The sequence below is a fragment of the Pezoporus flaviventris genome, unplaced genomic scaffold, assembly GCF_033815535.1.
Source record: "Pezoporus flaviventris isolate CSIRO_AGI_PZ_B2104156 unplaced genomic scaffold, CSIRO_AGI_Pfla_v1 ptg000001l, whole genome shotgun sequence".
In the NCBI taxonomy this organism is placed as follows: domain Eukaryota; kingdom Metazoa; phylum Chordata; class Aves; order Psittaciformes; family Psittacidae; genus Pezoporus; species Pezoporus flaviventris.
In genome coordinates this window covers 22,240,473-22,254,685 of record NW_026892549.1, presented here as the reverse complement: position 1 = coordinate 22,254,685, position 14,213 = coordinate 22,240,473, and the positions used below count along the sequence as shown (strand labels likewise).

Sequence of the window (14,213 nt, the reverse complement as noted above, 5' to 3'; positions counted from 1 at the left end):
ATGGTTACATATTCCATTCTTTCAGATAATTGCCTAAATATTCCTTGTCTCTGTCCTGAATAATGTATTTGGGTAAATTAAGAAGCAAAGTGTGCTTGAGAGTGGATTTGTGTGCAAAGAGAAGAAAGAGAAAAGGAGGGAGCAGCTTTGGAGGACCGAGCTGACTGCTGGTGAAGGGTAAGAAGATCGAAGCCAAAACTGGTTTATTGAGGAGAGTGGGCTGGGAAGATGGGACCCGAAAGCATCAGGAGCTTAAAGTATCACCAGAGGCAGAGCTGTGCCCTGCCCTTTAGCAAGAGGGAGCTGTTGCTCGAATTTAAGATGGCAAGAAGGCTGTATTGAATTGTGAAGGAGGGGATGACCCAGGTGATTTTTCTTTGATATCAAAGGTAATTTTATTTTTCTTTACTAATAGTGCCTTGTAAAAGTTGTGGTGGCTTGAAAGGAAAGCAGGAGGTGATGGAAGCATGGTTAAAATTTGGGTGGTTTAAATGGAACAGGGAGAGTACTTGGGGGATATCAGGGACCCATTCTTTAGCAAGGAAATCCGCAGGCTGTACTGAATTTTCAGCCATTCTTGGCACTTCCTGTCATGCACAGTGTTTGGGGGTGGGCTTACCTGACAATCATGAACTAAGAGTGTGACATTGATTAATAAATGATTGATTTAAATACTATTGACCATCAGATTCTCTCAGATATGAGGAAATTAACTCTTGGCTTCACAGGTCATGGTGGCTTGAGGGAAGGATGATGCTGATCAGGAGGCAGCTGGGGAAGAGGAACACAGTGGGTCTCTGCTCAGCTGCCTCCAGGTTACCTGAGCTATGAGAGATGATGGGGAGCCTGTGATGGAAGGGTGAATTTGCTCTTCAGCATGAGGCTTGGCTCTTTTCAGTGTGCCATGCTCTGCCCTGTTAGTAGATTGATTTTTTTGAATGGGTTTGTGGTACGCACGAGGTATTTTGTGTACTTTAAAGTGACTGTTTTTATCCTGAGCTGCTGACCCTGCAGGGGTGCACTCAGTCCTGCCTGGTTCATCTGCAAGAGTGGGGCCTGGAGGGGATGTGGTGTGGTGTTAGTGAACTTGTGGCTCATCTCCAGCTGGTGCTCCACACACATCACTGACGCAGCTGCCAGCATCTTCTATTTAAATATGCATGTCCCCATGTCTGTGAGCAAATCAACTGGAAACATGTGAAGAGCTACACTCAAAATGTTGTCCTGGTCTGATACTTGCATTTGGCTGTAAGTGAAAACCTCTGCAGCCAATCTAGTGAAGGTCATCTGGGCTTTTCCATCCAGCTGATGTGAAAGTTGACTTTAAAATGGGTGAAGAATGCTGATCTAATTCAATCCCCGTCTTCCTGGCAGAAGCAGCCACAGCTGGGCAGCTCCTCACACACGCATCCTTAACCTGCTTCAAAAAATGCTCCTTGCCTGCTGTTTAAAAGACTGAGGCAACTCTGCAAAATCCCAGAGCTGTTACGCATTTTCTTTGGTGCGTGTGTAGTTTTAAAGTGCTCTGACAACTGTGAGATTCCCATGGTCCATCCTCTGAATGCTCCTGCTTTCCCTGTGCCCTGCCCTCCATGGATGTTGAGTATCTGTTTGTGCTCCCTGCCTGCAAAAATCACCCCCACGAGTCCTTGCTGCCTGACCCCTGCATTGCCTCTCTCCTCCCTGTATCCTGGAGCTTTCCTGCCTGTCATGGGGTGGCTGTGTGAAGCAGCTGCCTGTTAAAACGATTGGGAAGCAGAATGGTTGCAAGAACTCCGTGTGGGCTGCCTGCCGAGCCACTGGGCAGTGACACCCACTTTAAATGCTCTCCCTGCCCTGTGAGTTCAGGTAGCAGGGTGTCACTGCATAGCTTCAGAAATGTGGGGGGGTTTTGCACTGAGACTCAATCGCTCACCATTCAGCTAGAAATAGAGATTTACCTCTGTATTTCAGATAATTACAGGCCATCCAGGCACACTCTGGGCACAGCACTTGGGTAACTCACACTGGTGAGCTGAGGGCCTGGCTGGAATATCATGCACGGTGTATGCTGTACGGTGATGTTACACGATAAAAACCTCTCTGGATGAGGCATGGCGAGCAGCTCTCCCTCTGGTGGTGTGGGGACGCCGAATCACAAGGCGCTGATTAAATCTTTGCTCACCGTGGATAAAATCTCCACTCAGCCCGTCCACACGGCACTGGGGTTTCTCCAGTGACTCTATCCCCTACCTTGCTTCAAGACACAGCTTCCACTAGCTTTGTCTTCCTTAAAGATGGAAATCCCTCAGTCGCCCCAGACCTCCACAGCAGTTAGTATCTGTTCATGAGACAGACAGGGGTGCTCAGGATATGGCTGCTCCTTACAACCTAGCCTGGAAAACCAGCTTTGGAGGCGGGATGAGCTAATTTCCTCCTGAAGGGGAAAAAAGTTGGTGTTAAAGATCTAAAAAACTTTTAGCTTAAAGTTGTTTTGCAGATTCGTATTCCTAAAGCCCTTTTCTTCATTAGGACTTCTCAGTGCTTGTGACTTTTCTGTACAAGCTGATTGTTAAAAGGTGCTTGTGTGGGTTGAGGAATTGGTTTTGGTAAGAAATAATCTTGTGGGTATTCAGCTGCAGAGTGCAGGTGCTCCCGCTCCTCAGGATCCTCTGGACTCCACTGGGCCAGGGGGGCCAGCTCATCCCTGAGCACACTGGTAGCACATAAAGTTGCTTTGGGTCTGCATCTTCGTTTGATGTCTGTGCCTTTCTGTGTGGGGCAGAGAGAGGGTGGCATCTTCATCTGTGGTGGTGAGAGAAACTTCTGCTGTTCAACTTGTCAAAATTACGTTCAGTTCATTGTGTTTCTTAGAACTGTCAGAGCCAGAGTGTGTTGTTGCACTGGGGATGGGATTACTGCTTTCGTTTGGGTTCAGCGCCTGGCCTGAAATCTGTCTCTGCAGCTATAAAGGCTAAAATTTTGCCTCACAGCAGTGATGAGCCCTCGGCAAGCAGCTGTTAAATCCCTTTGGGAAAGTGGGTGTCCTGCCCATTTCCAGCACACTCCTTTGAAGGAGGTACTTTTTCTTTCATGGGTAGCTTTTTTCCTTGATGAAGAGGTAGAGGCAGGTGAAAGCTGTGGTCCTGGAAAGGGGAGGAGAAAAGCTGATCTGCTTGGGATGTGCACAATGGGGCAAAGCAGCCTTGTGCTTCCAGGCATTGAGTACCAGTTTGCAGATCACATCCCTGTCTCAGTCCTCAGCCCTCCTAGGGCTTTCTCGTGGGTCAGTGCCACAGGTGGAGGTCTTCATGCCTGCAGCAGGTTTTGAGGATATAGAAGGGTGAGGGGAGGGAGTGCTTGGAAGGTGCAGTGATAAAGCTGCTGGCTGAAGGGGAAGAGCCAGCAGGGAAAATGGACTGGGGTGTCAGGCTGGCAGATGCCTGACCGAGAAAGGAGCAATCTGTGAGGTCCCTGGAGCTATGTGCAGGCACTGACAAGGCTGTTGAGCTGCTGGAGAACAGTGGCTTTTGGGGAAGTTTGGGTGCAGGGCTTTGGAGTTTCTGTGTTTTTATAAATGTAACTGGGTTTTGCTGACTGGGACATCTGCCTCCTCCCCATCCTCCCCAGTGGGGATGATGATTTTCAGTCCCCTGGCTGGCCGCAGCATCAACCATATCCAGGGTTGATGTAGCTTTACTGACTTGCTTTCCTTGTAAAATGGCATTGCTAAGCATGGCAGTGAACAGGACTACAGCTGCTAACGGTGCTAGCAGCCCTCCCAGGTGTCCCTCTCCCTGTGCTATGCTTGGGAGACAGGGTGAGCACAGCTCTGGGAAGATGCCTGTCCCATCAAAGGGGACAGATGCTGGTGCTGTGTCTGTGCTCACCCCAGCTAACACTGGCTTAGGTAAAAATGGTCCATGCCGTGATGGTCCCCAGTTTCCTGGCATTTGGTATTTACTAAATTAGTGTTCATTCTCTAGGAAAAGGAGGTGAAATATCCAGTCTCTGGGCTTAGTTCAGTTCCCAGCCAGCTGTTAATTTCCTTATAAAATGTTCTTGTGCCACTGAAAGTGTTCAGTCCACCTAAGAAAATGAGCTTTGTAAGAAATACTGTCTTAGCCTGGGATGTGTGTAAGTCATGGGGTCATCCTGCAGCCCCTGTCCTAGGAGTGGGGACAAAGGGACCAGGACAAATGAGATGCACCTTTTGAGCATCCTATGGAAAGGGGCCCCATTGCCCAGCAGTGGATAGAGAGGCTATCAGTGCCTAGGGGTGGCTGCAGTATTCCTGCTTCACCTTGTCCTACCTTCCCAACCCTGGTGCCACGTGAGCGGGGCAAGATGCAGCCCTGCTGCCCCCAGCCTGGCAGCAGCAGCAGCGGCATGCCAGCCCCTCACCCCAATTATTGCTGGGTGTCGAAAAGACATTGAAAAGCAAGGAGAAGAGCTGTGAAGAGGGTCACTTCAGTGCCTCTTTCTCTCTTTTTCTTTTTTTCCTCCCTGAGGAGGAAGTTAGAAAAGCAGAGCCCTCAAAGCCGCATTGAAAGGGTGACAGAGACAGGATAATGCATAAGACGGAGGGAAGGAATCTCAGGGCACTCACCACGGTGTTTTAATGATCTGTTAACAATTACCCCTTTCAGGGCAGAACATATGGTAGATGGTTTGCTTTAAAAAAAAAAAAAAAGGCACAAAAAAGAAAAAAGAAATTACTTCAGAAACTTAAATGGTGGTGGAAAACGGTGGGGATTGTGGTGAAGAGGTCGGGGAGGGAAGTATACTCCCCAGGGCAACGGGATGTTGGATGGTGAGAGGACGTTGGATGATGTATCTTTGAGCATGGGGGCTTTGCTGGAGCCATAGGTGCCTGAAAAGTGCACAGGAGCTGCTGGGAGTGCTGGGGCAGGGCACCTGAAGGAGCCATAGTAGGTTTGAAGAAATGTAGTAATAAAGGAAACTGATAAGGGTGATGATAAACCCCAGGAAGCTGCTGGGACATGCGTGTGCACATGGGGGAGGCAGCACTGAGCCCCCCCAGGTCTCTGGTTCCAGTGATGTGCTACCGACCAACCTGCTGCAAGGTCGGGACCCAGCTCAGACCCTCGCATGGCTTCAAAGGCTTAGCAGTGCCTCATGGGGTGGCTGGGGATGGTCTCCATCCCCGAGGGGGTTTGTGGGTGAGAACCCCATCCCTGCTGTCTGTCTGTTGTGCTATGGGCTGGAATATCTGCCCTGGCTCATGCTCAAGCCCGGCTGTGAGGGCAGGGCTGATACTCCCCTCCTTGCAGCTGGAGGCTGGTGTAGCCACACAAATAGCTAAAATACTCTGGATGCACACAGGTGAGATTACTTTGAGGTTTCCCTGCTATTACCTGTCACGAAATCGCTTCCTTTTTACCACTGTCACAAGCTTTTGGCATGTTAGATCGTGCCTCACCCAAGTCGCATTGCCAAGGACTGATACAGGCTGCGGTAAGTTGTCTTGCAAAGCTGGGCAGCAGCTAAAATTATGGGTTAAAACTGCACAGTGTTTTGTGTATAAATATCCAGATTCCCCCCCCCCTTTTGTTGCTAATACATCATTTTGCATTGAGATACAGAAAGCTGTCTGCTCACCTTCCCAGAGGACCTGGCATCTGCTGGCAGGAGGGGCTGTGCTGCTTACAGGCTCCTCATTATGGGAAGAGGCTTGAGGAAGAAAATGGTCCCTTCTGAATATAAAACTGTCTTCTCAGCACTGCAGTGGTGCAGGGCACCCAGATGGCTTCAATTCAAAGGGCTTGGCAGATAAACTGTGTGGCTAGATGAAGGGTCAGGAAAGGGGTACCGGTATTGGGAGCTGGGGTGGAGTGTGAGTAGATAGGCAGGGGCAGCAGGGGAAAACTGGGATGGGGTACCAACACTGCTTGGCTGGGACATTACTGCAAGGTGTGCCAGGAGAGGGGCATGAAAACACAGGGATGGGAGCCAGGGAACCGTGAGGCTGGGACAGAGGAAAGTGGGTGAGGCAGGATACTCTGCAGCAGACGAAGTATTCCTGACATACCTTTGAGTTGCATGCCTTCTGCCACCAGTGGTTTGGCTTGAGCAGTGGTCCAGCACCATGGAAAGAGGATGGCAGTCTGAGATCAGTATACCCATGGTCCAAGACTACTTATGAATGGCCAAAGGAGGGTTGGTGTAAATGAATACTGAAGCCTCAAGTCTGTGTTTCTGTGTTTCCCATCTGGTAACTGAAGATGACCATTGCCAGCCAGTCCATGTGCTGGAGATATCCTGCAATGAAAGCTGTTGAATTGTAGCTGTGGAGACAGTAGATTTCTAATTACAATTATTGAGATTTCCAGGCAGGCAGATACACAAGAAGTGGCATACCCTGGACCAGTGATGCTGCGGAGTTAAAGATGGATGTGTGCTTGAACACCTGCTAAGTCCCCATTGTGTTTCATTCAACCACGTTGTAGGGGTGGTGGCTTCTGCAAGATCTTGCCAGAAACTTGCTGTAAAGCTTTAAAGCACTCAGAAAAACAATGAGAGAGTGTGCTGGATGTGTAACCTATCCTGTCTGCCCATGCTGTCATCACAGTAGAGGAGAAACCCTCTTTTCTGGCAGGTGAAACAGGCTGAGACAAGGAACCACATGTCATAAGCCAAGAGGAGATCAAGACTCACAGAGGTGGGAATGACTGGAGGTGGCCAGTTCCCGGAGAGGTGAAGATCATCCTTCCCTACCTGGGAGGATACTTGAATGGCTGAAACAGATTTCACAGCACCCACCTATAGCCATCACACCCCAGTATCTGACTTTTGTACTAGGTATTCGTTCCCTGTCTTTCCTTTCCATGGTATTTCTTTTCCTTTCCCTTGTCCTGTCGAGAGATAATCCAGGTTTTTGCTATGCTCGTGACTTGAATTCTGACCCAAAATATGTTTCCGTGTTAGAATTGCTGTCTGCTTTTGCAGCCTTATAAAGCCATCTCCTGTCAGGCTGTGTTTTAAGGGCACGTAAGCATGGAGGGAGGTTTATTGTAGAGTGGGTTTGCACACTGGAAACTGTTGGTCTTTCTTTCCCCTGTGTACTATATCAGGGCTTCTCCTCTTCTGGTCCAGTGATAGCATCCTTCACCCCAGGCCTCTGTTGGCCTTTTCCTGCCCCTGAGTAGCCTTAGCCCTCAGCTCTTGTAAGTCAGAGCATGTGAGGTGCAGAGCCCAGCTTCCAGTGGAGCTAAAGAAAAATCCATCAGCCCTGGCATGGATCAGGCTTTTGAGACAGATATCTGCAGCACAGAGACAGCGAGGGCTGCTGGTTGGTTATGGAGCGGGGTGGTATTTGCAGCTGGTGGGATTTGTGCCAGCCCTGTCCATGGCACATGGAAGGGGCTCTAACCCTGGGGAGAGGTTTCTCCTTGCACAGCCCCGCCTGCCTTGAGCAGAGCTCGCTTTGCCTCCATGGCGAGACACTGAAGGGGAGGACATCATTCCTGGTAGCCCTGGCCCATACGAGGAGAGCTTTTGCTAGCCAAGCCCTCAATGCATGTACTAGCTGCTTTCTCTTGTATCGGACCCTGGCCACAAAAGATGGGAAGATTTAGCATGGTGAAATGGACTTTGCCATCCTTTTCCCAAGCAGCCTTTGCTGCCCTGCCCGTTCTCGGCCCTAGGAAGCCGCTTGCTCAGTGCTCGACGGGTAATTAATGACTTCCCGGGGGTGATCCTTTCTCCCTGGCGGGCACCGCCGGTCCCCTCCCGCTCTCCCCGGGGTCGCGACGGGGTGTCCCCGCGGCGCTGAGCTCTCCCAGCCCGGGGCCAGCTCCCTCCGGGGGCCGCGGCGCTGCGCCTGGCGGTGCGCACCTTCGGGCTGCTCCAGGGGACGCGCTCCCAGCGCCGCTTCCCAGGACTTGCCTTTCTTGTCCTATTTTCTTTTTTTTAGATCTGTTTTCTTTTAGAGCCCCTTCTCCTTTCCCTCTCATAGGAAGAGGAGCGAGGGGGGAGGAAGGGAGAAATATTGTTTGAATTCACAAAGGGGGGCATCTGGTGCACCTTGCGCCTGGCATCTGTGCTACTTGTGTCCCGAGCACCGCTCTCGCACCGGGGCGAGGGGCAGGAGGGGCAGGCGTGCATCTGTTGGGCGCCACAATAAAGTCACAAAACAGAGGCGAGGAGCCGGCCCAGCCGCGCTGCCCTCTCAAAGGGGGACGCGGGGCTGCGGCTCCCAGGTATTATGCGCCGGGTAGGTAGGGCCGAGGAAGCAGCTGCTCCGGCTCTGAAGGGCTGCGCTCCGCCGAGCCGCTCGACATATGGCACCGCAAATCACGGTACCTCCTGAGCAGCCCCGGCCGCGGAGCAGCGGGGAAACGAAGGAAAGGCCGGCCCCACCGCGGGTACCTCCGCCGTGCGCTCCCCGCTGCCGCAGCGACCCAGCGGGGAAGAGGCGCGGGAGCGCACCAGGGGACCCAGGGCAGACGAGGGGCGCAGAGTGGCCAGTGGACCCTCAGTCCTGGTGCAGAGTGATAGAGAGCTGGCCCGGTCTTATCTGCCAGCCCCTCTCCTGAGCAAACAGCCCCTGGCGGACAGGCGGGCTGCGGCCGGGACCCTACTCGCAAAACGTCCCCGACGCCTGGCAGGCGAGAGATGCTCCAGAGCTGGACTGGTTACCATATGTTTTCAATAAAATAAGACAAATAGGACCGGGAGATAGGGATTGCAGTAAACCTGTTATAAATCAGCTCAAACTAGGCCAATGTAAACGGCAGAAGGGCCCCTCCTGGAACGGCCGTTGTGTGCCAGCTACGCGTCGGGGCGCCCTGGCCAGGTGTGAGCGGGAGCCCGCTGCAGTACCCCCGGAGATTTTTATCACGTTTGTGGTAATATGGTGCTTGTTATGCTAACCATGAGTAAACATACCCGGCCGGGCTTTGTGGCGACGGGAGGGAGTTATCGGAAAGTGGCAGTGGGAAGGTGATTTAACAATAAAGTTGTCTTGTTTGCCAGCAGGTGATGTCTGCCCCCAGTCCCATGATTAATGCTTCCCAAAGCACTCCACTTTACAGTCTCTTGTAATTATTTATTAAACGAAATCTATTTATTATTATTTTAGCAAACAGCGGTACCAGGTGGGGCTTTCTTTTCCTCTTCAGCTTTTGTTTGAAGGACGTTTGAAGTGGGCAGTCTGAGGCTTGGAAACTCGCTCGCCAGATTTTTTTGTCATCCAATTGCACAGGCACAAAAAAAACCCTGCCGGGCCCTTCCTATTCATCCTCCCCTGCCCTGCGAGCCGCCCCTCAAGAAGGGGCGCCCGAGTCTCCGCGGGGGCCGCCCCCCCTCGGCCCCACTCCCCCGCCCTCTCAGGGCCGCCGCCGCAGAGAAGCGGAGCCGGCCTCCAGCCGCGATGCGCCTATGGAGAGGCAGCGCGCATCGCACCGCCCCGCACTGCCTCGCACCACACCGCGCCGGCCGCGGCTGCCCCGACGGACGGGAGGCCGGGTCCGGTCGGTGTAGCTGCCCCCGCCTTGCTGCGGCCCGAGCGGACCGCTCCGGCCACTCCTAGAACCGGTGTCCCCCGCCGGGATCCGCCGCGACACTTTGGTGAAGTAGCGGGGGGGCCCCCGGCCCCGCCGGGGCTGCGCCTACCTAGTGACCCTGCACGCACCCCCGGGTGTGCCGGGCCGTACAGAGAAGGGTCGGCCCCGCAGCTCCTGGCTCCCTGCCCTCCGCCGGGGAACGGTGCCCCGGGCCGGGCCATGTCCCCACAGCCCGTCGCAGTCAGTGCGCAAAAGTCCCTGGCACGTTTTGCGCACCGAGCCCCGGCGGCAGGGCTGCCCTCCCCGGGCCCAGCGCCGGGTTAGTAGGGCGGGGGTAGCTGGGGGCTGCTGCCGGGCTCTTCCTCTGCGGGACCGAGGCCCCGATTCCCCGTAGGGAGCAAAGACACAGAGGTGGAGGGGGGCTGGAGAACGGCGTCCCGCTCGCCACCCCCCGTGCTGGCGATCGCCTCTAGCAAGGCAGCTCGCGGTCGGTACCCGGGGCGCTGGGCTGTCCATGGCCCTGCGGGGCCGTAGGGAGAGGTCGTGGGAGGCGGCGGGGTCCTTTCGCTCCCCTCCGGGGTCGGAGGAGGGTCTCGGGAGCGTCCCGTAGCGCAGGAGCAGCGAGAGGCGCTTTGTTGCTTTGCCGCCGAGCCGAGAGGAGCCGGAACGGGGCCGACGGTACCCCCCACGGCTGGCACAGAGGGAGACCCCGACTGTTCCGGCTGTATGGCCCCAGCATTTCGAGGCGTGGGACCCGGGTCTGACCCACTTCGCGCAGCCGAATCCTCGGGAGACCCCTGTCATCGCTAGAGCCCTGGGCCAGGGCCGCCCGCCCCGACCCCCTCCACGGCCACCGCGGAGTATCGGTGGGGGCGCAGCTCGGGGTCGGCGCTCTGCCCGGGCCCTGGGGAGGGCGGGCAGGGGCTGGCCCGGGGGAAGGGGCGGCGTGGGAGCCGGTGGGGTCTGGCAGGGCCGGGGGCGGGAGGTGCCGGGCTCGGCACGCTTCCGTGGGCTGATAAGATAAAAGCGTGCCAAGGGGTGGGTGCTGGTGGGGGGGTGCACACGCCGCCCGGCCGGGAAATCCGCATTGTCTGCCTGCCCTATATATATAGGGGCTTAACGGCAGTCGTGTGCCAGCCACGCAACCTTTCCTGCCCGCTCTCGAGGGAAAGCGGGGAGGGAGGAGTGGGGTGTGCGGAGCAAAAGCCGCTCTCCTGCCCCGGAGACTCGCCCGGGCTCAACAGGTACACCCGCAGGGCAGAGGGCTTTCTCCCCGCCGGCCAAAGCAGGTTTGGCTTCGCAGGATGGCTCCGCAGAGTGACCGCTCGCCGGCTGAAGTGCAGCCCTATTTCGGTGCCGCTGAGGACGCTCCATCCGCGCCCGGCGGCAGCTCAGGGAGCAGCAGGGGTGCCTCGCCGGCCCGCAGCGCCCTGACCCCGCGGGAGACGGCGGTCCGCAGGAAGGGGAAGGCGCGACGGGGCCGCGGGAAGGCACGGAGCGAAGTGCTGCTCATCAAGCAGAAGAGGAGCCGGCGCATGAAGGCCAACGACCGGGAGAGGAACCGCATGCATCACCTCAACTCCGCCCTGGACGCGCTCCGCAGCGTCCTTCCCACCTTCCCCGACGACGCCAAACTCACCAAGATAGAGACGCTCCGCTTCGCCCACAATTACATCTGGGCGCTGACCCAGAGCCTCCTCCTGGCCGAGCAGGGCCTGCCCGAACCTCCCCCGCCACCGCCCCCCGCCGCCGCTGCCTCCCCAGGGCCCTGGGACTCGTCCTGCCCCGCCGCTCCGCCGCCCACCACCCTGCGCCGCGGCCCCGCCGCCTTCCCCGCCTTCCTCTGAGCCCGCCGCCCGGCTGCTTTCCCCCCGCTTTTGGCCTTCAAATCACCGGCGGAGAGGAGGGTGGGCTCCCCGCGCTGCGCGCCGGGGGGCGGCGGCCGCTCCTGTGCCCCCTGCACCGTCCCGCTTGGCTGGAGCGCAGCGGGAGCGGGCGGGCAAAAAACAAATCGCGGTTTTATACACGGAATCGGTAAATTATATTAATTTGTCACTATTGGTATTTATTGATTATATTTAGTAACAAATATGTATTTTGTACATAAGAGTATTTTTGGCAGAGGTGGTCCAGCTGTTTGTATCTGGGAGGACAGCAGCGGCTGTTTTGAGTTTGTTGGTTTCGGCTTGAATTTTGAAGGAGAATAAAGTGTGTCGCGGTCAGACCCGTGCAACACCGTATTTTTTCCACCAAGGGCTCCCGGAGGGGGTGTCTAAATACCGCGCAGCAGGTGCCGGGGCAGGCAGCGCCTGCCCTGCGGAGCCTTGCGCGGGGACCCGGGCGGTGTGCCCGGTGCCTGGGCCATGTGCCCTGCGCGCGGAGGAGCGGCGATGGAGAGCTGCGCAGCGAGTCCTGAACTTGTGCGCACGCCGGTATGTGCCCGTCGGGGTCCACGCGTGCATTTAAACCGGCCTCTTTTTGCAGCCGCAGTGTCCTGCAAGGCTGCAGCCTGCCCGTGTGATGCCGCCTCCCGCCGTGCATCCTCCCTGTTCTGCCAGCCGCGTCCCGGCAAGGTGAGCCTGCAGACGGTTTAGCCACCCCACGCAGACGGATTTCCAGTGCCAGGCTCGGCCCTGGGGCCCTGTCCCCAGGACACAGCGCTTCCGGGCTGCGTTGCCCCAGGCCGACCCCATCCTCTCCGGGGGAGGGTTTAGCCAGAGCAGGCGCGGGTTGTGGGAAGCGCAATACCTCCCACGCCACGGAAAGAAGGGAAGAGAAGCCGCATAAATCCCGCCAGCCCTTCCTGGTCTTCTCCTCCTTGGGACTCAATTTGTAGCTGGTAGATTTATGACCAGGCTGCCTCCCCTCTCCGCGCTGCCCCAGCGGGGCAGCAGTCGCTAGACAAAGCGGCCCGCGAGGCCAAAAGCCCATTGTGATGCTAATTGTTCTCAGCTGAGCCCGTTTGCCCACGGCAAAGAGAATCTATTGAGGCAATTTGTAGAACAAAAGAAATTTGGTTACTGGAAAAAAAGACGCACGCACAAACACCCCTAAGACCCCTCTCCTGCACCACAACAAAAGAGGCGAGAGTGAAACCTGACCGGGTGAAGGATCCCGGGGCCTTATTCTGCCGTCCATCCCCCGTCCCGCCGAACTGGGAGGGACCGCTCGGCACCCCCTTCACTCCCCCCCCCCCCCCTTCGTGCAGATCCCGCTTCCACGGAGCCCTGGGGTGAGCTCGGGTGGAGGTGAACCACTGGAGTGAGGAGCGCTTGAGTGATGGTGGGTGCGCGGAGCAGCGCGCGATGCGCGGAGCAGTGCTCGGAGCTGCCGCAGCGCTCAGTCCCGCACGTGCGCCGCGGGCTCTGGCCATGGTGCTGAAAGGCGGCGGCCCGACAGGGCCTGGGCTTCCCCCTCCCCGAGCCTCTGCGCTCCGCTGCCTCTCCCGGTTTGCCCCAGCTGGGGTTCATCCTTCGGAGTCTGCCTCGGCGGGGCGCGGGGTCATGAGGAATCTCCCCAGGTGCGGATCCTCGACGGTGCGAATCCCCGCCCTATGCATCTCTGCTCGGACTTGCTGAACTCAGCCCTGGAGCTAGCTGAGGAGTGCTGTGCATGCAGGTGGGCTGTGAGCAACATTGCCTAGTTCTGTGGTGAAGGGAGAGGTCAGCTTGGCCTTGGTGCTAACAAGACACTTTGCAGCTCAGAAAACACATGAGCTTGGTGGATTTTGGAGAAGCAGTGATCTCTTCTTGTGCAGTTGATCCAGCCTCAGTCAATGGACTGTCCCACAGAGAGGAGCTGCAGGTGCCCCATGCACCTGGGAGAAGGGAGTGAGGGCACCGTGGTGCCAGTGCCGACAAGCAAGGCAAGCAGGTGTCAATTCCTTCGTGACCTTTTTGGGAGATCTGCTCCTCCTGCTTCGTCTTGGGACCCATTCATCCATGCAGAGCACCACTACTTTGCCTATTCATTGCTTTGAGGAGAAATACCTACATTTCTGGTGAAACACAGGCCATGGGGCAAGGCTGAGGACTAGGAAAAGGCTGTGTGTGCCTATCTCTGTGTGTACTGTTATAGTCCTGAACGTGATCTATCTGTGTCGTAGATCAGATAGGCAGAATGAAAGACCTAATAGTATCCCTCCCCCTTCCCCCCTTTTCTGGCTGAATTGCGTATTGTTTTCATACTCTAACAGTCTGCAGAGTGCTTCAAGGCCTCTGTGTGTGGCCACAGGAGAAACACTGTGATTACTTGGGTGATAAAATCATTTAATGTTTTCCCTGCTAGTCCAGCTCCACTCTGGTATCTCCCTATGGTAGGTATCACCTTGCCCTAATTATCTGTGTGTGCTGCCGGACTGAGGAGGGTAGCAAACACACTCAGTCTACAAAAGTAGCATTTTTGAAGAAAAAAAAAAACAACAAACAAAAAACAAAATTGTGAAAGGGAGCTCAGTGTCTCTATAGGCAAGAAAAGAGGCAAGAAGAGCCTGAGAGCCCCAATAAGCGCAGGTATTACAAAAGTCCAAAAGGATGTCTGCACAGCTGTATTTTTGGAAAGTGGTCACTTTAGTGGGGTTTACTGCATTGCAGATTCTTTTCTCTGGAGGCTTAGGGTGCTTCTGGTCTTCCAGCCATGAGGCTAAATGCTGGGGGCGGGGGGGCGTGGGGGGGGTGGTGGAACGGGCAGGCGGATTTACTACCTCTG

General features: G+C 55.7%; 1 protein-coding gene across 1 annotated transcript; it reads left to right on the top strand.

The window, feature by feature from the left end:
* The first annotated feature begins 10,567 nt into the window (after positions 1 to 10,567).
* Positions 10,568 to 11,618, top strand: NEUROG3 (neurogenin 3). Its single transcript, XM_061445141.1, has one exon. It carries the CDS (start codon positions 10,811 to 10,813, stop codon positions 11,351 to 11,353), a length of 543 nt encoding a protein of 180 aa, XP_061301125.1. The 5' UTR covers positions 10,568 to 10,810; the 3' UTR covers positions 11,354 to 11,618.
* Positions 11,619 to 14,213: the final 2,595 nt, after the last annotated feature.